At 36.5% G+C, this 24,479-nt stretch overlaps 2 protein-coding genes across 5 annotated transcripts in view; one reads left to right on the top strand and one right to left on the bottom strand.

Moving 5' to 3' along the window:
• Positions 1 to 1,693: 1,693 nt before the first annotated feature.
• Positions 1,694 to 24,472, bottom strand: RAB14 (RAB14, member RAS oncogene family). Its single transcript, XM_001149341.7, has 8 exons — positions 24,018 to 24,472; positions 15,749 to 15,807; positions 14,566 to 14,619; positions 12,959 to 13,136; positions 9,348 to 9,414; positions 5,709 to 5,796; positions 5,331 to 5,361; positions 1,694 to 3,978 (listed from the first exon to the last, which is right to left on the bottom strand). Exons 2-8 carry the CDS (start codon positions 15,798 to 15,800, stop codon positions 3,801 to 3,803), a joined length of 648 nt encoding a protein of 215 aa, XP_001149341.2. The 5' UTR covers positions 15,801 to 15,807; positions 24,018 to 24,472; the 3' UTR covers positions 1,694 to 3,800.
• Positions 23,770 to 24,479, top strand: part of GSN (gelsolin) — a 131,707-nt gene continuing 130,997 nt past the window's right edge. For all 4 annotated transcript variants that reach the window (XM_063788389.1, XM_063788381.1, XM_063788379.1 and 1 more), the window contains exon 1: positions 23,770 to 24,006. The gene's annotated coding sequence lies outside the window, so the exon portion shown is untranslated. The remainder of the gene's footprint in view (positions 24,007 to 24,479) is intronic.

Raw genomic sequence — 24,479 nt, 5'->3', positions numbered from 1 at the left:
CTTGGGTCTGTCCTCTGACTTTACACTTCACAGGTCATTCTATGGAAAAGCCGTCAAATTTTTACCTTATTCCAAGTAAGTAATCTTTCAGGTGGTTTTCTTTTACCTGGAGGCTGAAGTACATTATACTTATGAAGATTTCATCATTTGGAAATACATCAATTATAAAACTATTATGCTTCAGATGCCTTTCCTTAGCCAACATATTCTTTGGTGGAAAATCAGGAAAACTTTGTACCTTGGAGAATCTGACCCAGTGATAAATTCAAATTGTGTTGCCTTTGAAATTTTGAACTACCATAATTAACAGCTCAACTCCATGATGTATACATTTCTTTAAAAACTAGAATAGCAACTGCTCTCACAGTCTGGCATAATTATTCCCAAGGGGGAAATATGTAATAAGAAGTTTTAAAATATTCTCGGGAACTCTTTTCTAGATCACTACTAGACAGCTTTTGAGTCACAACAGGTATGTTACCCTGTTACTAATAATACAGAGCAGCACAGTGCAGTCATCCCTCACCACCAAGGTTTTTATTCCAAAACAGTTATTTGGCTAGACGTGAACCGTTAAGATACGGGATCAATGGAGTTACAATAAAGACAATGAAAGTGACAATTTATTAATACACAGTAAGTTCTAGAAGGCATCTACTTTCAAAACAAAACTTGATTTCTTTTGTATTTACATTTTTTTGTTTCAAGTCTTAGCAAAATGCTAAAAGGCCTGGCCTAGTCACAATTACTGACATCCTTCTGGGACACAATTTTCTGGGCCTGTGTTGAATGAGGATAAATTATCTTTTCTCTAAAATACCGCATGAACCCTCTCTATATTCCCACATGAAGAGGAATGGAAGGTAATTATTTGGTCTTTTCTTCTGTTTAGGGGAATGAACTGAACCACTCATTTTTTAAAAATCACACTTAAAACAAAAGACACATGGGCAAAAAAGTTCCCCAAAACTACTGTCTTACCGAATTTGAGAAGGGAGGTAATGTATGAAGCTTAACAGCTGGCTTCAAAAGACACCTTTCCAAAGAAATTGTACTACCTCTATTAACGTGTAAACCACCAACCAAAAAAAAATAATAAAAAAAAAAAGTTACTCCATCAAACACGTTATTATCCATAAAAAAGACTTCAACATTGTACTGGAAGATCTATTTAAGCATAAATAGTACTAAGCACCAATTACTAATCTGAGGGCCTCCTCACAGGTCCAAGGGCAATGAGTAACCTCGAGAAGCAGGTGACTGCACAAGCAGTAAGCTATGGATTAAAAATTAAAAGGATTTCACATTCTTTCCAAAGTGTACTGCCCGGTGTCTGGCACACGCATGTTACAATATGACAATCTGCTCTATTTGTGAGCACCTGAGTGTATTACAGGGGATTACACATGCATATGATAGAATCTGGCTCCCGGTACAGTCAAAGGAGAACAGCATCAGCCACCAAATGTGCTGATCTTACACTGAAAAGGGTTGACTGAAAACATTTCAAGGGTAATGTAAACACAAGAATAAAGCTGTGGGTCTATTACTTAGTGATGTGGTTTTATATGCTACATACGTAGACCTCTCTTTATACAATGAATATGGACAGTGCTGCAATAAAAACTGATGACACGTCAAATTGTTCACCTGAAGAAAAACCCTATTATAGTTCAGAAAATAATGCAACCAATTTTAATTTAATCTAGATACAGGTACTTTATTTACAAATATTTAGATTAATAGCATTTTGTTACATCAAATGAAGAGTACAGCAGTCTGAATAAATCCTTCAGTCACAAAAACAATAAAACCCACTGTAACTAACTTTGGGAGTCAGGGTATTGCACCTCAACAAGCCGCAGTCTTTAGTTTGTGATTGCTACCTTATATCCCAATGGGTGGTTTGTTTGTTTTGTTTTTGTAAATATACACACACACCAGCAGGTCATGGTCCCTGGGTGAGTCCCTTGTGATGCAACAGTGTAAGCAAAATGGATCACTGTAAGTCTTCAACAGAATATACCAATCTACTCCAGAAATCTTATTTTTTAAAAAGTTAAACAAAGACAAAAATAAAAATGAATCCACAAATTAACCAAAGCCTACTTTCTGCACATTCCAGTTTTGGCTTTTATTTAACATTGACTATACAATACTCTGGTACTACCACATGTTTACAACCCAGAAAGATGTACTTTTATGTTAGTGTCTGTAAAGAGGGATTTAAAATGTGTATTTTAAACACAGCAGTTGAGCTGAGTGCATTTTCTATAGTACGCTGAGGTGTTACCTATTCTATTTCAAATAAATTCTCAATTCCCAGCCACTGAATCATAAATGCAATAAAAAAAATCAACAGAAATGAAGAACTTAATAAAACATGTTGTCCAAAAAAAATAAGATTGTTTCTTTTGCTATACAGTATTAATTCAGTGGCCAAACCACCTGGTGCAAAGTAATAACTTACTTTGTATCAGCACAAGCGCTGAAACACCCTTAGAAACACGTTCCCTTTTACAAAACAATTTATGCCAACATGACATAAAACAGCCCCTCATACTGTGAACACAGGGATATCTTAAGTTATTTCACTGTAGGGTTAAAAATGCACAATTTAAAATCCCTTAACAGCAGACCTGTGGTTCTGACTGTCCAGTTCAGAATCTGACCATTCCAAGAAGATAAAGGTATAAAAGCTTAAAATGTGCAATAGTAAACCCAGCCTTTTTTCTTTTTCTATACAGTAAGGCAAGAATGCAGCCTGTAATGCAAAAACGTTTACAAAAAGAGAAAAGCAGGTTAGCACATTGTCGATTGCACAAGAACAGTTAAGAAAATCAGCAGGTAAGCAACAGTGCAAAGATGGAACAGAATCTGCTAGTGTTAATCCTCTGATGCTAGGAGCTCTTTCCAGCATAATGTCCCCAAACACTGCCAGCACCAAGGGGTGGAGCCAGTACTACTTGTGAACTGCAGTTGTGTCTATTTCTTTGTGTGAAATGGAAGGGAGTAACATGGTCACATATAGGTCATACTGTACAAACTGGTATTTTATACTGTTCCAATGCCAGTAATCAATTTATTTTCTTCATTAAAATAATATACACAGAATGTATTGTTAGTTCGATTCCTTCAAATTTTATACATATTTACTTTCTGTTAAAGAGAAAAGGATAAAATGGTATAAAAAAAGATAAAGCTATTAATTAAGCACGAGAGAGAAGATAAATGGATATTTTCCCTGTGCGAGGCTAAGACAGAAGCAAATCTCGTCAAGAAAAATGCCACCCACACAACAGGAAATTTATCCAAAACAAAACAAAAGCAGTTATAGAACCCCTTCTCTACCATCAGAAGTAATTTCACAGCAATAAACTTATTGGTTTCAACAGACATACTTCAACAGTTAAGGATGGGAAGAAAGGCTTAAGATATCACCAAATTAAACCGTACAGTGAGACAAAGCCTTGCCAAAGGGAGGGTAAAAATCATGAAGTCCAGCATCAGTGCTCGGTTTAAATCATATATTGGTGACATACTTATCACGAGGACAAGGGGGAAAAAAAGTCTAGATTTACCATGCAGGAGAGATTTATTACTCTACTTGCCTTTGATAACCTGATTACATCTAGTTGTTTAGCAGTTTAGTATTGTGTTAAACTGTTTTTACAACAGAGTTTTTTCTTTTTTTTTAATTAAACCCAGTAAGATGTACAGAAGACAATGAGGCAGTAAAAAGTACTGCTTCCAACAGACAGAGGTGAAAGGTCAAATGAGGGGCCACAGCAAAGAGGTCACTAGCAGCCACAGCCTTCTCTCTGGGGTTGGGGTTCACTGGTTAGCCGGCCTCCCTGCGGGGCTGAAGGTTTGTGTTGTACACCAGACTCAGCAGCATTCAGATCCAAGCTTCCATCCTGAATGTTCTGATAGATTTTCTTGGCAGCCTCAAGGAAGGCATCTTCTACATTCTCTCCCCTAAGAGGCAATTGATAACTTTATTGGAGAACCACAGTTTTCTACAAAAGACAAGACACTGACCTTTTGCTAATCTTTAGTTAACTGCCATGATGTCTCCAACTTAACCACTGTCATCTAATAAGAGATTACCAGAACACTGAGCTAAGAGAACATGGAAAACTATTTTCCTTTTTTTTTTTTTTTTTTGAGACAGAGACTCACTCTGTCACTAGGCTGGAGTGCAGTGGCCCGATCTCAGCTCACTGCAACCTCCACCTCCCAAGTCCAAGCGATTCTCCTGCTTCAGCCTCCCGAGTAGCTGGGACTACAGGAGCACACCACCACGCCCAGCTAATTTTTGTATTTTTAGTAAAGACAGGGTTTCACCATGTTGGCCAGGGTGGTCTCGATCTCCTGACCTCGTGATCCGTCTGCCTTGGCTTCCCAAAGTGCTGGGATTACAGGTATGAGCCACCACACCCGGCCGGAAAACTACTTTCTATGGAAAGCATACATACATACATGTACTGAAAGCCCTTTCTACAAACCCTATTTGGACAACTACATGTGTTATATGCAATCATTAAAATACTGTATGTTAATACACACCATGACAATTCAGATAGGTCATTTCTGTGATAACAGAGAGGATACTCCAAACAGAAATGAAATCTCTCCGAACATGCTGAAAAGAATTCCAAGAATAATATGGTCTGCTCAGCCAAGCATGAACTGAGCTGTTTTTAATCGAGTAATGGTGACATAATCATGCTTAGCCACGTTAACACCTCCATTCAGTTTTCTTTGGACTAATAGCACAGCTGAGACTAAATGAAAACAGGTTAGCCTCTCCTCACCACAAGAAATTTTTGGCCTAATAAATGAAGAACAATGATGGGTGTACCACAGTTCAATAGCAGACATGGAAGAACAATTAGAAAATGTTCACTATGCTTCTGAGTAGACACTATTCCCTTAAATCATGCTTTTTAATGTGATCAGAAGTATTACAGGAAGAACAGATTGACCAAGCTTGTCTGAGATGCCAAACTCAACCTCACTTGTGAAAAGTCAAACACTGTCATTTGGGAAAAGTCAAACACTTTTGAAATGTAAACAAAGTTTCATTTATTAACCTGGGTTACCAACAGGCATAATCAAGGTACAATCTTTTAAGTAACAAAAATTCGTATTATTTTGAAATGTAAAAAAGGAAGCAAAGAGATGTTTGCTGTTCTTCCTGCAGTAAGCATTACACATTTATAGATAGTACTTTATATGTGTATATACATTATATACTTTTCATATATACGGTTGTACTTTGAGAAACTTGAATATAATTGAAATATCTGTATTTTGGTCACACTTACGTTTTTGCACTCGCTTCGAGGAACAATAAGCCTAAAAATAAAATTCAGACTATAATTAGGACACTTCAAACTAACTCACAAGTGCACTTCTTTAGTAACATCTGAAAAGGTTTCCCATCAGTTTTTAGTACTCCTCCCATAGTATTTTATGAAAAAGTATGTAAGTTTGAGGTGGAGAGCATCTTTATATTTGTCACTAAATAACTGTACTGCTCCAACATAAATCACACAGAAATAGAAACACATTGTTACTTCCTCATTCTTGAGATTTCTGAGTCTGCATTAAAAAAAAATGCAAAAAAAACCAACAAAACTGTCAAGCCCACCTTTCCTTAATAATTCTCCCAATTGTGACCATTAAGTCTTAAAGAAACTCACCGTTTTCTTCAGCAAACTGTTTGGCTTCTTCATATGTAACATCTCTCTGTGCCTCCAAATCTGCTTTATTTCCTATGAGAATTATTACCTAATTTGTGATCAAAAGAAAGACACCTTGTAACAAAAGCAGTAATTTAAACCAACCATGCAAATTCTGAAATCCAAAAATCTTGATAGAAAAAATAACTGGGCCTAAAAAGAAAACCAAGTACTAGCAATTATCCACTAGACAGGGCTACAGATTCATGAAGTCATTACTACAAAGGACATTAGCAATGATCTAGGTCAGGGGTTGACAAACTTTCTGTAAAGAATAAATAGTATATTCTTCAGGTTTGTGGGCCTCATATGGTCTCTGTTACATGTTCGTTGCTGGGTTTTTTTGTTGTTGTTTTTAACAACCCTTTAAAAATTTAAAAATCATCCTTAGTTCACAAGCCAGTCAAAAACAGGCTGTGGGCTGAATGTGGCCCACAGGCCATACATACTTTGGTGACACCTGGTCTAGTCCAAAGATTACGATATAGCTGAGTAAGATTACTAAGGGTTCATGGACAAGCTCCAGGGGATCTGTAAATACCTTGAAATACTGTAAATACTGTAATTGTGGGCATTCCCTAGAGGAGAAGATTCATGGCTTCCATCAGGTTTTCAAACAGTTCTGAGATCCTCAAAAAGTTTGAAAGCCACTAGGTTCAACTCCTTTAGGCTATCAGTAAGGAAACTGAAGCTCAAATAAGGCAAAAGGACTTGCTGAAGGTCACTCAGTGAGTCAGTGGTAGGAGGACATTAGATCTCAGGTAGAAACCCAAACTGAGATCTTGAGACAAATACTATCCTACCCCACACTATCCCTAGAAAGGATTGAGTTTATAGTTAACAGTAACTGATAAGCGATGTCTATGTGTATACACAAGGGGCAGCTGGGAGTAGGGGTTTGGGGGCACGTATGCAGTAAGTTCAAATCCAAGGCAAAGTATCACCCACCCACCTATATCCACCTTGGAACCATTCATACAAGTGAAGTTAGGCCAAAGTTAAAGGCAGCTCTGCAAAGTTGTAAGAAAAAAATATGTACCCTTGGGAAACAGCAAAGGGCTTTGGCCTTTACCTGGGGTGGGGAGGGGGGTTATGGATAAACTGTCTTTGTACATTTATGAGCTTATTTGACACCAACCGGTAAAATCCTTCCCTTTTTCCCCCTTCCAAACAGATATGGTAATCTAGATATGGACACTTTAGGAATGGATGGTTTCAACTAAAAGGCACTTCAGCCATTAACTTTTTTTCATGTAAAATTACAGCTCCTGGCTCTTCCACTTTCAAAAATGTGTGTCCATAAACCAAATAATCATTTTGATCTGAATGTAAACCTCATGCAAGGACAGTTAAGTAGTACAACAAAAGTGAGCATTCTTTAAACAGTGTGGACAAAGTGCCCACTGTGAAGGGGAAGAAACTTTCATACACTATCCATTAGTATTTTAAAAGAATAAAATAATGATACTTAAAAAGGAAATCAATTTATAAAAAATCAAGTCTGGTAAAGCCACAATGACTAGCATAGGGCCATTACAAGATAGGTACTCAAACAAGAAATACTGCCCCACTCCTGATTCCCTATGAATCTCCAAATAAGGCTTCTTATCTCCCTGAAAGGGAAGACATAAAGTGGCATGCTAATTACAGAGATACAAAACATGCCCACAACAAAATGGTAGAGAATACAACTTCTACACAGAAATCAAGGGCAATTCTATAGAAAATGGAGCACTTAAGAAAAACTCAAGAAATTTTTTTTCTCCTGATCTGGTTCTATTTCAAAGCACATAAATGAGGCAGGAAGGACACAGGGCGGGAAGGTTAATTTTATTATACTCCTCCACGGGCCCTCTACAATGAGTTTTGTTTTTAATATTTTACTTGAAATAGCTATAGACTCACAGAGACTTACAAAAAATAACAGTGAGGTCCTGTGTACCCTTCACCAAACTTCCCTAATGGTAGGATGTTATGTAACTATAATACACTCTCAAAACCAGGAAACTGACATTGGTACAATCCCCAGCCCTTATTCAGATTTCAGTTTTTACACATTCTCAGGCACATGTGCGTTCGTGCATGGGTGGTTCTATGTAATTTTATCTCAGGTGCAGATCTCCATCATCACTATCAGGATACAGAACTGTTCTATCACTACAAAGAAACTGCTTCTGTGCTGCCCTCTATGTCATCACACCACTACCACCCTCCACCCCCTTTGCTAATCCCTGGCAATCACTAATCTATTCCCCATCTCTACAATTTTGTCATTTTGAGAATGTTTTCTAAATGAAATCATACAGTATGTAAACTTTTGAGATTGGCTTTTTTACTGGGTATGATGCCCTTGAGACCCAGCTCAACTGCTGCATATATAAAGAATTCATTCCTACGTACGGCTTAGTAGTACTCCACTATAGAGATGTTCCGAACTGTTTAACCATTCACCTGTCAATGGCCAGGTTGGGAAACACCTAGGTTTCCAGTTTTGGGCTACTGGAAATAAAGCTGCTATGAACACCCATTTATAGGTGTGTATGTAAACCTTGGGTTTAATGCGATAATGGAAATGAAAGTTTCGGGCACAGTCCCTAGCATGATAGGCAAACAATGTTAACTGACTCTCAATATGATTAAACCACCATTTCCTGATAAAAGCTAATCTTACCACTGATAACACAGTTCTTGAAGGAGGCCTCTACCAAGTGTTGGGGGTATAAAGCCAAGTGAGACACAAGCCTTGTTCCTGAGAAACTCAAGTCACAGCTCAGTGTGTCTTTCCTCACATTGTTCCTGGCATACCCTCAACAATATCTACTGAAACTTCACTCACCCCTCAAGGACCAGCTCAAACACCACTCCTCTGTAAAGCTGCTTTCTCTCCAGACGGCACTGATCATCCTAGGCTCTCCAGCACTGTGCCAGTCCCTCTATTTCTAATTCATGCTTCAATCTACTTTGCAGCACAGTTATCTGCATATCTGCTGGTTCTCTCCCTGCTAGACTATAAGCTCTTTGGGACCAAGGATCCATGTTTATCTTTGTATACTGCAGAGTCTAGCATGGTGGCTGGCCTTTAAAATCTCAATAAATATCATCTCAGTGTGGTTAAGAAGCTAATGTTTTAACACATATAGAATCCTTTTTATTTTTGACTGAAATTTTTATCCTTAATTCTCCTCCTGTAGTTGAAATTTTTATTGAGGTAACGCATTCACATGCAGTTGTAAAAAACAGTACAGAAAGATCTCTTCTACGTTTTGCCCAGTATCCTCCAATGCTAAAGTTTTATGAAATTAATGCAGATCCCTTTTAAAATCATAATTTCAGATTTCATAGTCTTCACATGAGATCACCACTACATTCATAATAGTAATGACAAACATGAACAAAAAACCTAGGTATAATAAAATGCAAAACCTGGTTTAATAAGAACTGAAAAATAACTGTTAGGTTTTCTTCAACTAATTGAAGAATACAATAAAAATTCTCTCATTCTTAGTATCTGAAGACAAAAATCTCACCAGTAAATGGCTTCCCTTTTTGGGTTAGCTTAGTTCTTAAATTTTCTGTGTAATAAGATGCCATTTAACTTACAGTATTTGGATTGGTGAGATTCCTTGCATCTGTCAACCAGCTGCTTAAGTGGTTATATGTACTTCTTCTGCAAAAATAAAAGTTTAAATTTGTGACTGCCATATAATTATAGAAAAAAACTTAAATATTTAAAATACATATTTAATCAACATATCCTAAAATAATAATTTTGCTTTGACCAGTTACTCAGAACAGTAGTTGTGAAATACAACTGCATACTTTTCAAAAATCTAGCCAAACCTAATATTTTTAAATAAACAACTCAATATCCAACAACTTTGATAATTACAGGTCAGGAGTAAATTGTTTACTCCTAAAAGCATACCGTAAACAGACCAATAAGCAAGCAAGGAACAACACAGTAAATTGATGGAAATGCCAATGTGGAGTCAAAACTCAAATTACTTTGAAATCATACAGATTTTCAATCACAAAGCACAAAGTTGTATCAAAATGCCTAACCATGACACATTTAATGGAAGACACTTTTGCTTGTCTTTAAATTTTAATTTCATTAAAAACCAAGTCACACTATTATAAGCTGGCATACAATTCACCGTTCCTTAATAATTTAAAGAGCAAGCTAACCATAACAGCATAAAATTGACTTTGAAGACATCTGACAAGAATTCAAGTCCCCAGATATCAGTGAAAAAGTTCGTCCTAACTTTGTTCTCTTATCTATCAGGCAGCTAAATTATTCTGGAATTTTAACTGTCCTATTTTTCTACTTTCTCCAAGCAAGAGTTTAAAAACTCATAGGCTCATTTGCACTAGCCAAGTAAGCTCTAAGATAAGTAAACAAACCCAAATATTTGTAATATCATACACAGTAGAATCTACCAAAGGGGTCAAAGATAATAAAATTTTTGAGGTTAAAAATGTTTCTGATTTATAGACTCACAGAATGTTAGTCTATCTTACTCGTTTAACATGTGAGGAAACGGAAGCCCATAAAGACTTAACTGGTGTCAAAACCAGGCCTAGAACTCTTTTACAAATACCACATGTCCTTTAAGTGTCTCTAGTTTAGTCCTGTGAATATATTCCATGATCTCTAGCTGCCAGTTCTCATAGAAAATCTGTTATTCAAAGTATATCGTTCTTTCCCAATGAGAACTGAAAAGAACTCCTTAGTCAGACTTTTATTGTGTTACATCATATTATTCATAAATCACCACTTAGATGTCAAAAAAGTCATATATATCAAAATAGCCCCTTTCCCCCCAATGTTTTAGAATTTTCTAAGTAAACAATGATAAAATACAATTTTTAAAAAGCACAAGCCTTATCTGTGTTTGATATTTGTATTATTGGCATATCTTGACTTTATACAACAGGTATGTTTTACTACTTCATGCATAAACCTTAAACAAGTCTGAACATTTCTACTGACTTTGATGAATTTTAAAATTTCAAAGCTGACACAGAGAGTGAAGTACACAGAAAAGCCTAGTACCAAAATCATATAAACCATATTACTTACATGTACCATAACTTCTGCCAATGATTCTGGTAATTGTTATTAATTTAATATTCACTATCATTATAATTTTAAATCTATAAATAAATATTATTCAAATATTAATTGGTGGTACTAGTACTAAAAAAAAGTGCTAAAATACTAGATATGTCAAAATGTTATGGCAAAACAACTGTCACGACAAGCTACGCTGTCAATTTAGAAAAGCACCCTGTAACAATGAGAGTTAATGACAAAAATAAAAAGGGACTTTTACGTTTGTAAAATGTCAAAGAATAACAGAAAAAAACTGCTGTCATGACTGCAATATCAAAGTCACTATAAAGTATCACTTTAGCACCTGACTAAAGCCTGGGGTACTCTTTTCCAGTAACAGTTTTTATTGCAATATAATGAACATATCATAAAGCTTATTCTTTTAAAGTACGTAATTTAGTTGTTTTAAGGATAGTTACAAACCTGCACACTGATCACCACTATCTAAGTCTAGAACATTTTCATCACCCCAAAGAGAAACTCTGAACTCACTTAGAAGTCACTCACTCCCATCCTCTGGCAATCCACTTTCTTTCTCTATAAATTTACCAGAATATAAATTCTCGATATTTCATAAATGAAATCATACAGTATGTGTCTCTTAGTGTCCGGTTTCTTCCACTTAGCATAATGTTTTCAAGTTTCATCTATGTTGTGGCCTGTATCAGTATTTCCTTCTTCCTTATAGCTGAGTAACATTTCATTGTATGGATGTATCACAGTGTTTATCCATTCATCAGTTGATGCATGTTCTGGTTGTTCCCAGCTGAAGTACTTTTTTTGATGACTTGAATAGACACAGATTTTACCAAAAGTATTAACTATGCTTAAAAGATATGCTTAAAAGCAAAAACAATATTCTTAGCACACATCACCATACTTAAATTTTATTGAGTTTTTAATTATGTGAAGTCTTCAGAAATGCATTCCTTATAAAATCAGACAGTTCTGTGTAGGCGGCCAGGTTTATTAACAGTCTTCCCATAATACTCTTGATCGTTATCACAGATTGCCTGGCTATAATGAAGGGCATTAAGGCTTGTTTCCCTCTGAGGCCACCCAATTCTAGAATTTACTGAAAACTTTAGGCACTATAATTATAATTAGTCAATATCTTTATTCTAAGGCAGCATTTCCCAAAGTGTGTTCCTCAATAAAATAAGCTTAGGAAACACCAAATTAAATAAAGTCATACAGCAAAGAATTTCTTACTGCAGAACTTCCCAGAGTCTTAATATGCTAATGCACATTATGACACATCAAGAGGAAACCTTTTAAGGCATTTTCCGAAAGGAAATATGCTTTAAACTCTAATTATCACTTGGTCCCACTCACCCATCTTTACCCCCAAGAAACAGAGTCACATTGCTTTTGACTGGCACTTTACATCAACATGAAAGGTGATCCAGTTCATTTTCTAGCTTACAGTAGACAAACAGTGCAGGGTCTAATCAAGTGGCACAGTTTTCCATGTTCTCCAAAGTCAAACCTTTATGTACAGTAGTTTTATTACTTTACATCAAGTGCTTTGGAATTCCAGAAACAGTCATGTTGAAATAAATTTAAACCTACTGCATGTAGTATTGGAAGTCATTTCTATCCATTTTAAGAGAAAAAAAAATTAGTAAATAAATACTCAAACACCTTCAGATGCAAGCATAAAATTTTTTATAATCTACCATGCTGGACTAGCAAAACTCTTTGCTTGGCCTTCTGAGAGGTGTAAACTTTAACACTAGAGACTAAATAGAGTAAGTCCCAAGAATGAGTTGCTTGCTTTCTACTTAAAAGAACATTTTATATAAAATATTATTTCTCCTCAAATCATTCAACTGAAGCTGCTTTTCAGAACTGTATTCTTCTATTAGATTCACCCAATAACTCCCTAAATTTTTCTTCAGTCATAAAAACTTTCGGAAAATATCAATGTGTTATATTAAGTTTTACATGGCAACTTAAGAAACCATAAAAAACAAGTAAGTTCATTCACAGTCATACAATTACAAACTAAAAAAAATGCCTATCAAATTTTTTTTAAATGCCCAAAGTAGATTTATTTTCCCCATATGAAGGTTGAAAAATTATCTCTTACCTAGTGATATCATAGACCATAAGAGCTCCCGCAGCTCCTCTGTAGTAGCTCCGTGTAACAGCCCTAAATCGCTCCTGTCCTGCCGTATCCCAAATCTGCAGTTTTATTTTTTGGCCACTAACTTCGATTATTCTTGTACCAAATTCAACACCAATTGTGTGAGGACAATCAGCCATAACTGTTAAGGAGGAAAAAAAGTAATAGCCCAATTTTCAGAAAACTTCAAATTAAGCCTAGAGGGGGAAAATCCACTAAATAAGCAAATGGCTTACTAATACTTACAGGCTATAAATAGACTAAAGCTACCGCTAAAAAAAAAATTAACAAACACCCAGAAGTAAGAAGTCAGGGAAATGTGACTGTACTAGAATCGGGGTCAGCAAACTTCTAGAAAGGACCAAGCAGAAAATATTTTAAGTTTTGCAGGTCAAAAGGTCTTTGTCACAAACTACTCAACTCTGCCACTGAGGCATAAAAGCAGCCAGAGACAATATGTAAAACAGGCATGGTTGTATTCCAATAAATTTTATTCACAAAAACAGGCAGTGACTGGATTTGCCCCACTGGCCACCGTTTGCTGACCCCTCGGCTAAAATAATCTGCTAAGTAAAAATAAGGATTTTAATTAATTCTTCACAATATCAACATTATACCATTTAGCCTTCTTACAATCATTATCTATAACAGATCAGTCAATGGTCTTGGTACCCTAGGAGTTGTTAGTCAAACAGATTCTTATCCCAGAAAATATCAGTGTCTCAAAGAAAATCAGCATGTTTTATATATATATGCATATATTTTAGAGACAGGGTCTTGCTCTGTCACCCATGTTGGAGTGCAGTAGCACAAGCATAGCTCACTGTAACCTCGAACTTCTGGGTTCAAGCAAGCCTCCCACGTAAGTCTCCCAAAGCACTGGGATTACAGGCATGAGCCACCACACCTGGCTAACATATACTACTTATTATACAATGACAAGTTATATATGTCTAAGCCAATGAACAAATTTATTAGTCCTTTCCTTATAATGAGGCCACTTAAAACCTAAACCCACCATTCTCCAGTACAAGGACACAGACTTCTGGGCACTTCATAAAATGTTACATCAAACCTCTGTGGTAAGCAGCACAAAAATGTCAAAGAAATAATTTCAACTATACAGAAACACTTTCAACTATATTTAGCATATCAGTTACAACACATTGGTCCCTTCTATCACCCAAGAAAGAGTAGAAAGAATTCCATTTTAAGTATTTCAAATCTGTTATTTAACAAATGAAACATGCAGCAAATTTCTCCTAATAAGATAATCAATTCCTGTAACAGAAAGTCAGAGAATAAAAAGATTAAGTTTGACATTATTTTATGTATTTTTAAAAATTATTTTAACATCAAGAAGATCAAAACAAGCAAATCAGATTATATAATGTGTATAAAAATCAACCCTAAAATATGCTGGCATATTTCATTTTATCTGTACCCATTTAAAAAAAGTACAAATATAGGGAAAGGTTATATACTTTCTGAAATGAAAATGACACTTTCTAAAAAGTAGAAACATGGCGATAAAGAAAACTATTAATGTTTACCTCATGTATTGAACTTACATTTTTTTTCTGTAAATTGATGAAGCAAGCAAGATTTTCCTACTCCCATGTCCCCTGTTTAAAAAAAAAGAAGTTTCAGGTGGCAATTACATTTCTCAATTTTATGCAATGATCGCTATATTCCTTACCATATAACATATCACAAGTTTCTGGGACACTTAACAAATTTTTATTTTCCTACTTTATAATGATTCAAAAGTTTTCACTGTGAGACACAAATGGAATATTATTCCCAATCTTTAGCAGTGACAGAATTTGGCTGTAAATTATTACTGTTAATAAATAGCCACCAGCTGGGAAGTGCTTATTTTTTTAATGGAATTTTTTTTACTTTGAGCTGTTTCAAAATTTTATGTTTTTGTTTTGTTTTGTTTTTTTCCTTTAACTCATGCATAAAAGCAACAAATTTCAAAAACTGACAAATGGGGTAGCATGTAACAAGCAGAAATAACAAACTGAGTTCTGGAAGCTTGATTCACTAGGTCCCTGTCTTATACTTCTTGTATTATTCTATGAAAGAAAAGAATTTGCATTACATGAAAACCCCAGGAGAAAAGATGTCATCTCTGACTGTACTATAGCAATGTTAACCCTTGATGAAGGAAACATTAGAATGGACACATTAAGTTCAACATGAAAGCAAATTGTTCTAATGTGAACAATTCATTGAAAAACGTGTACTTTCAAATGTAGTTTTATGTTTGGATAAATAGCATTAAGACAATTTGAGCAAAACCTTCTTGAAACTTAAGGAAAAAAACACCAATTAAGAGAAATACTATATTTTATATATATTACACAATTGATTTGGAATCAAACAATATTCTCTACCAATTTTTCCTTATAACAGAAACCCAGGGGAATCTGAGAGCTTTCACAGTATTTTAGGAATGTTTCTGCACTCCTTGAAACACTGATACTTCCTAGCATCAAAAAGCTTTCAAGCAGCCCTCAAGAACAATGAACATCACTTCACAAGGTACCCACCAGCACTGTACCACAGAAATATCCATGGCCACAATGCAAAAGCTGCATTGCTAATGCAAAAATAAATCTTATAAAAGGAGTTTTAGTTTTACAGTAAGAAAATCACTCACCCCTGAAGTGGTACTGTTTAAGTATTAACATATAAATATTTTGTATGTTAACCTTCTTTTGGGAACAAGAGTGTAAATAAACTTACCAATAATAATATATTTAAAGATGTAAGAGTAGTTGTATGGTGCAGTTGCCATGGTGGCACTAAAAACAAAGAAATCTCTGTTACTTCAGAAGGAAAGCATATACAAGTAATTCAAACAGATCACTGCTATCCTTTAAAGGTAGAAAAGGACACTGAATACAAACAAACGTTGGTTACAGTAAGTCAAAATAAAACTGCATTTCACAAACTGATCAAATACACAAATTCTCTTGGATGAATGATGCTTACACATTCTCATGTGCTATCCACAGAAATATAAGAAACCATTTATACCACAACTCCAATATTTCACTTAATATCCACTAGAACTTAAAAGTATAATTAAAAAAAATCCAATAAGTATTAATCTGAAAATTGTCAAACAAAAAAATCTTTATAAATTTAAGTTAAACATCACTATAGTCTCTTCTCCCCTTAAAGTCCCCTTCCCTGTTAACTGATCAAGTAAGTTACTAATGATCTACTTGTTCAGAACTCTGATTTTAAACAGAATGGTATATAAAGGAACCACTTAATTTATAAACACAAAACAACGTTTTTACTCTACTTTAAATCAACAGTTAGCAGCGCAAAGAGCAATCGTATGATTTCCAAATCAATGTTGGAACTAGACTGAATCACATGAAACTGTTCTTCCTATAGATTTTTCAAGTCAACGTTTATTGGCATTTTCATATAGCTCAACCTAATACAGGACTTGCAGATTATCTCTCTCTCACACACACACACACATTTTTTGAAGACCAGGCTGGTCTTGGGTCTTGAACTCCTGGCCTTAAGCGTCCCTCCCATCTCAGTCTCCCAAAGTGCTAGGATTACAGGCATGAGCCACTGTGCCCAGCCAGATTAACAACATAGTAAGTGCTTCCCATACACTATTCTAGGGACTGAAAGAAATAATGTCATAAAATTGTACTTATGGTTGCAAAATTTGAAAGCTTGTGTATTAGAAGATATTTCAAAAGATCACAGCCCATTTCTTACCCTCAAATAGACTTAACCTAAAGAATTCTAATTTCTCTTCTACTTAAAAAGAAAACAAAAAACTTTCCAATTTATTCAAATGAATTATCTGAATGTGTAAGACACGTGCTAGGTCCTAGAGAGAAACAAGGGGGGGGAACTGTAAAACTGGTAATAACTTTCAATAAAGTTTATTCTCAAACCAGCTTTCAGCTTAAGACAAAAATTATTTATACATATAAAGATTTCACCCATTTAAAAAAATCTGACTTACAGTATTTTTAAGCCTGGCTTTTAGTGTTTCTGTCAATGTCACATTACACAAGCCAGACATTTAATATGACTGGAGAAATTTATTTACTGAAATTATCACCTTACTATATACCATATTTCAAGCAAAAGTTCTATATAACAACATTGAACCCATAGAAAGAATATATATTTAAAACAAGTGTATTATTATAAGGGAAGAGGAAGTTGTTAATTACAGTAAAGTATTAATCACTTCCACACACTACAGTCTTCTCACTTAGCTATCTGTATTACATTTAGTGAAAGTAGAAGCCTTGTTACCCATTCCAGTTTGGCATGTTCTAACACATTTATAATCAGTCTCCTGCATCACAGAAAACTCCCTTAACCAGTTCTTTCAGGAAAGGGAGTTTTTCTAGTTAGATTAATTGATTCTGAACATCACAACAACTTTATTCCCTCCTTTTCCAGGCACTAGGGACTCAAAACTTTTAAGAATGAACTTGGTCCTGAGACTAAAACTGGTCTGGATTATTTACCTGATCTCTGAACCAGATGCCAAACACAAGGGGGAAAAGTAATCTCTTACATTAAAAATATTTAAAGATTATTAACTTCTTAACTTGAATTCTTCCGACTCTTCTAATCAGTTTTTAATTCTTCTAAATTCTTTCCCCATTCAAACCTGGGTAAAAGTAATCAGTCACCTTCAAATTACTGTCTCTTCTGTGCTCTTCTCCCTTGATTTTCCTAATTTCTTTCCCTCTTCTAACTAAAGGTTGTAGTTGTACATACTTTGCTCCTTCTATTTTATGTTAAAGCTATGACTTCTAACAATCCCAAATTTGTACTTCAAATGCTTTAAAGACTATCATAAAATTGTGACCCAATTTTAGTTGTACTAATTTGTGTACCTGCTAATTATCATACATTCATTAAATGTGAGATAACTAATTTTGAAAATGTATCTTAAAATTACAAACATTCATATAGTAGAAACTATTTCCAAATAAAAGAAATGATCACTATTTCGGATTTAATACCAGGGCTCTGTCTCACCACACCACACATTTTTCTTGCTCGTTTCTTTAAAAATTACAAATAAAAACCATAAAAGCAGAATTAAAGGAAAACTACTCAAACTTACTAATTTCAGTAAACAAAGGCAGAAAACATTTAACACTGTAGCCACCAACACTCACAACAGGTCTTCCCTTTCTTATTCTAAGAAGATACTGTCTAGATTTAAATATATTCCCATAGTTGACTGATATTAATACATTTCAGTCAAAAGTATTTGCAGTAGAATTATATTCAATACTAAATAGGCTTAATGTTGCTTTAACAAAAGATTTCTCAGTCTCATTTCTTGAACATGAAACATACCATTGTTAAGGTGAGGAATATATTTTTACCTAACTTTGGAAGGGAAAAAATTCTTCCCCTATTATTTAACAATACTTTTGCTTTACTTAGAGAACTCTTGAGTCTAAAAAAAAGGACAGGAAATGCTGGTCTGGTTCAAACTCTGAAAACATGAGCCCACTTAACATTACAATCCCCATAAATGAAAAAAAAAATCCTGGTAATATTCTATAACTTGTATACAACTACCGGGACAATTAAAATTCACTTTATTCCACATTTTACAAAAAGTATTCGAATCAAGTTCATATGTAAGTAAAAGATCTTTATTGCCTTTAAAGGAAAAAAAGTACTACATATTTAGACAACAGGCATTTAACACATAATCAACAATTTGCAAACTAATAAGAAATACAATTGTGAGTTACTATTTATTGGGTACTTGACATATGCCGGGCAATGTGCTAAATATTTTACATACAATTTCATTTAATCCTTACTACTATCCTATAACATAGTTAATTATTATCCTCATTTTACAGATGAGGACACAGACTCAAGAGGTAACATGCCCAGGTCACACAGCCAAGTCTGTACTGAACCTAGGACTGTTTTAACTACAGAGATCCCCTCTTAACCACCACACCATCCTGCCCTCTCCACCGTCGTGCCTCCTCCACATGGTTATCAGATGTACCATGTAGCTCTGCAGTATTCACTCGCTTAATTATAATTTAATATTCTGAATAAGATACATGAATTACATTCAGAGGATGCACTGCAGTCAGAATTTATAGATATAAATGACTGGTAATACTAGTAATACTAACTTGTAATACTAGTAATACTAACTTATAATACTATAATTCATCTACTTAGAAAAAGTTTCTTGAGAACACTTGAGAGTAAACCATGTAATGATCTATACTACTTTTTATAATTCTTACTTAATTCTCACAACTCTGCAGAGTCATTATCATTATGTCCATGCAAAAAATTAAAGAAACTGAGGTTTGGAGAAATTCACTCATTTGGCCAATGTTATAAAGTTTGTAAATGGTAGACCTAGAACTTGAACCCAGGCCTGATTCCAAAGACCATAATTTTCTCTAAGGTATTATTAGCTTATTTCAGGTATGTACAGGTAGACTGATAAAATAAAAATCAGAGAAAGAGGAAGGATATTAGTGCATGTAAAATTTAGCTATAAACTACCCTTGCTGCCAAGAGAAATATTTACTAAATGCATAGTAAACACTAACAATTGTGCCATGTATTCAACTGACTCCTTAAAAATATTAATATGCTTAATATTGCTTTAATAAAGGATTTCTCAACCTCATCTCCTGAACATGAAACATACCAGTTTTCACCACTGTGGAAACATACCATTTCACCACTGTGAAAATATACCATTTTTCACCACCATTTTCACCACTGTTAAGGTGAAAAATGTATTTTAAAATGGGGTACGCCATCTTGTAAAATTCTGCATATTTCTTTTACTCAACAAAATCATAAGACACATTTTCATGTCAGTACATTTAGATCTAAATGGTTACTGAACAAATATTAAACACTAATTATTGTTGTGACAAAAATAGAATGCATGGTTTCTATTTACTGAATCAGACACCTTTCTAAGATTACACAGACATAAACGACTAGTTTTGAAACATGTAGGTACAGATGTGAAGGTATACACTTTCATACATACTGCTTGTGGAAATGTGCCAACATTTTGGAAAGTAATCAGTATATTTAAAAATCTTAACAATAATCCAAATCATCCTTTGGCCCAGAAAGTATCCTACATATACAAAAGCTTCAGCCCATAAGGCTACAGGTATTAGTGCATTTAATGCACCGTTTTTACAGCAAAAAACTGGAAATAATCAGCAAACAAATGACTGAATAAAGTACATCTATAATACAAAATAATATCCATCTAGTTTAGAAACCATTTTGATCGATATGCATTAACCTGGAAATACATCCATGATTTTAAGTGAAAAAACACATGTTGCAGAGTTTTATGCAACAGCATACCCCACTTTCAAACACACACACACTCAACCCTATATTCATATAATATGGAATACACATCAAATTGTGAAAAATACATGGACAGGAGAAACAGGGAAGAGAGAAATTATTAACTTTTCTTTATATATCCCTGCACTGACTTATTATAATGAATTAAAAATAAAATTTTCTCTACCTATAAATATTTCAAAAGCCCTTTTCTATGTAATTTTAATACAGGTTAAAGAATACCCAAACAAAAACAAACAAATCTCCCACTCATAATATTCCCAACATTATTTCCGCATTTACTGATAATAAGAGGAATATCTTATGAAGCCAATAATACGATTGGCCTCAAAATAAAAAAACCAACACTCAATAGTAGAGGGCATATTTTTGGGAGTTTTTTAATAGCTTAACTACTTACTGTTTGCTCTGATTTTAAAAACTGTTATACAGTTATTCTACTCCTTAGAACCTATGATGTTACTGTATAATTTTTACATAGCTGATCCAAGACATAACAAGGGAAAAGCAACCCACTAAATATTCCAGGTAATTTAATTCTTATCCTTGTTATTTCCACTGATAAGTTTTTTGTTTGTTTTTTAACATGCACGACGTTTTGTTAAAAATACCAGAGCTGAGATGGACTGCTTCTGTGGTTCCAACATAAACATATCTGTTAAGTATCTACTAAGCACAAAGCATTGTGCCAGGCTTTAGCAAGACAGCAATGATCAAAAAAGACAACACTGTCTCTGCCTTCGTGGAACTCAACAACAGAAGCATGCTGACTTGCTTTAGAGGCCCACTAAAATGGACCACTACTACCTGATTTGTCAAACAGGCGGATAAAACTTCTGTAGTTAATCTAATAATCTAATGTAATAAAAATGAGTGGTCAATTTCCTCAACAGTAGTACAAGTTGCCCACCCACTTAAAAAAAAAAACCTTACTTTTGACAATATACTTAATGTCACTTTTATATAAATAATGTGAATCATTTTAAAAAGCTGGATTGCTTAATGTGGCAAAAGTAACTTTGATGGTCTTCTATATACAGGAAATAAAGTATTCTAATACTGGACCTCTGTTTACAGAAAGAAAGCACTTAACAACCAAAAAGCCAAAAAAAAATCCCTGCACTTACTGCTAAAGTTAAAAGGATTAATAGTGAAAATTTTACTACTGATATTGTGTCTGAGATTTGCTTCAAAATAATTTGGCAAGGAGGAGGCAAGTGTATATTGATGAAGCAAGACTGATCACTGTTGACACTGGCTGACAGGTATATGAATGCTCAGTATGCTACCTGATTTTGTATATATTTAAAATTGTCTAGAATAAGAAGCTTTTTAAAAGTCAAGTATAGTACCTCTAATACTTCTATTTGTCAAACTGTTGTCTTTAGCCATGTCTGGCATTTTTTACCACATAAAAATGTTTCAGGCCTCTTTTAAAAAACATGAAACATCTCTCAATAGCCCAAGTTTTCACATTTTATTTACCTTAACCAAGTTTCCTCCACTAGCACAATATCTTACTGTGACTATGCAAAGATATTTGATATTGATAAAAATGAACACTCCAAATTCTGTTGCAAAGTTGAAGTATGCAACAATGATAAAGTTTAACTGTAATACAAAAAAAGCAACAACTTTTTAAGATGTAGCTTTAATTTCAAGGGATTTTTTAATAGCTATTATAATCTAAGGTTTTACGTCTTTACAATAACTGCCATTTATTGAGGGCCTAACACATGCCAGCTACTTTATAAACAGTCTCTAATCCTAAAAACTCATTTTTCAGATAAGGAAACCGAAGTGATCTACCCGTGGTCATACTACTACTAAATGGAGAGCTAGAATTAAGGCCCAGGTTTAACTCTACATGTAGCTCTCCAAAGCTATGCTCCTCTCTCATTCATTCAAAAGATATTAAACACCCACTATGTGCCTGGCACTGTTACAGGCACTGATTTACTATATGCCAAGCAACGTGCTAAGGGCTTTCTTTAAACCCCATTTAATCCTAGCAACAACTCTAAGATGCAGGTCCAATTATACCCTTTATAGATAAGGACACTGAGTCCGAAAGGTTAAGTAACTTGCTTAAGATCACTTAACTAGGAAGTGGCAGTACTGGAGGGAGAACCCTTGACAGTATGACTCCAAAACTCTTAACCACGACATACCTCTAGGCATGATCAAATAAAACTGCCTAAACAGAACTTGGAAGAAAAAATTTGAAAAGGCTTGGGGGAATAAAGGGGTAGGAGCTGGATTACTGCAAGGTCAAGTTTGTCCTCAACAATCAAATCTAAATAAAAGGCAGTTGTTCCTCTACAATATTTACCTTAGAAAAATAAAAGAATTTTTTAAAGGCAGTTGGGATAGTAACGAAATGAGCAGTAAACTTTGCAAGAGTTCAAATCTGGGCTCTGACACTTGCTGTGGGGTCACCAGGAAGGCACCTGTCCTCTTGGAACCCATTTCTTCTTCATATATGAAACTGAAATCCTGGCATCTCTCCTTTGGGGTTTGTAAGCATGAGGATTTGCCAGTGTAGTGGTTGACTTTATGGACTTTAGGTCATAAAAGGGTAATCAGCTGTCATCCAATGCGAACACAGTAAAAAAGGAATAAAGTTGTAACTACATTATAAATGGTCATGTCTGTAACCCTAGCCTAATTTTTGAATGTAGTACAGAAACCACCAGCCACAGTGTGAGCCGAAGCCAGTTTGTAATGTACCGTCAACAGCCAGACACACATCACAACTTTAGGCCTCAGTTTCCTCACTTATGAAGTGGAGACAACTTATCTTCGAGGGCTACGCGGGGCAAGATAAATAGGTACAAAAATACCTAAATATGTACCTGGTCCACAGTTAAAACGCTTAAAACACTCCAGCTCTGTCGTCTTCTCTTAGCTTCTAGAAATGCCACAACTTTCTCTTATTTCTAGATGCTCTGTAGGTTCAGGGCCGTAGAGGCTGTCCACGGGCCTCACAGGAACGCACCAAAACCAGGACATCGCAAGCACAGGCGCACAGACCCAGACCCCGGCCCCGGCCCGGCTGCAGGGCCGGGCTCCCCACATCGACAAGGACACCGGAGCTGCCCCGAAACGCCGAGAGGGCTGCGAAGAGCTGCCTTTGTACTCAGAGCCAGACACGGCCTACGGGACGGGACCGCCACGTCTGGGGCTTGCGGGCTGCAGGGCGCCGCGGCACGCGTGGGTACACCCTGCGGGGGCGGGCTGCGGCCGCGGGGAACAGCGGCGAGAGGGGGGCCCGCGGGAGATGCGGTCCTGCCCAGCCGCGCCGAGAAGGCGGGGAAGGCGAGGCCGAAACACACCCTTCCCTGCACGCCTCGGAGCGCCCCGCCGGTTGGGGAGGGCAGGAGGCTCAGGCCGGAGCCGCGCAGGGGACACCTCCGCCCCCGCCCGGGAGTCCTGTCAGGCCGGCGCCGCGGCGCTCACCGCCGACCCACGGGCTAGCCACGGCCTGACGGGGCCTGGCCCCGGGGCGCCGCCCGCCTGCGGCCCGGTCTCCGCCGTCCCCACACACGCCCCTCTGAAGAACCCGGCGCGAGGAGGTATCAGCCGGCCGGACACTGCGGAAGGTGCGGGTTACCTGGGGGGTTGCTGGTGGCTGGGCAGCTTTCCGGGCGGGAGGGAGGCGTCAGGACCAGGAACAGGAGTGCGGACGCAGCGGGAGAGGGGCGGGGGCGGTCGACCGAGGCCCCGGCAGGTACACTGGCAGGCCGAGAGGTGCAGACGCGCCGGCAGCAGTAGCGGCAGTAGCGGTGGCAGCGGTGACTGCTCCTGTGGCTCCCTCAGTATCTTCCTCGGGCTGGTCCAAGATGGCGGCGCTCCCTGCACAGGGTTTCCTGTCACCCTCGCAATGGGCCGGACCACAAAAGAAGGGGGAGAAGATGCGCGCGCAGCTGGCGGAGCCCGGAAGAGGGTGGCCGAGGCCAGCCCGCTAGCCACGCCCCTTCCTCAGCCCTCACCTCTGGACTTGTCGCGCCGCCGCTGAGGCCCGCCCCACGGGCGCTCGCGCCCGGAGGGAAGGTGGAAAGCGCGTATGCGCAAG

This window comes from Pan troglodytes, chromosome 11, assembly GCF_028858775.2.
Source record: "Pan troglodytes isolate AG18354 chromosome 11, NHGRI_mPanTro3-v2.0_pri, whole genome shotgun sequence".
Classification (NCBI taxonomy): domain Eukaryota; kingdom Metazoa; phylum Chordata; class Mammalia; order Primates; family Hominidae; genus Pan; species Pan troglodytes.
This window is presented reverse-complemented; position numbering and strand designations above follow the sequence as displayed.

Coding starts and splice junctions, on each gene's coding strand:
- RAB14 (XM_001149341.7), bottom strand. CDS start 15,800: ATGGCAACTGCACCATACAACTACTCTTACATCTTTAAATATATTATT. Junction 13,137..14,565: donor TCAATTTACAGAAAAAAAAT/GTAAGTTCAATA, acceptor CCTCCTTAACAG/TTATGGCTGATTGTCCTCAC. Junction 5,797..9,347: donor ATCTCACCAATCCAAATACT/GTAAGTTAAATG, acceptor ATCACAAATTAG/GTAATAATTCTCATAGGAAA.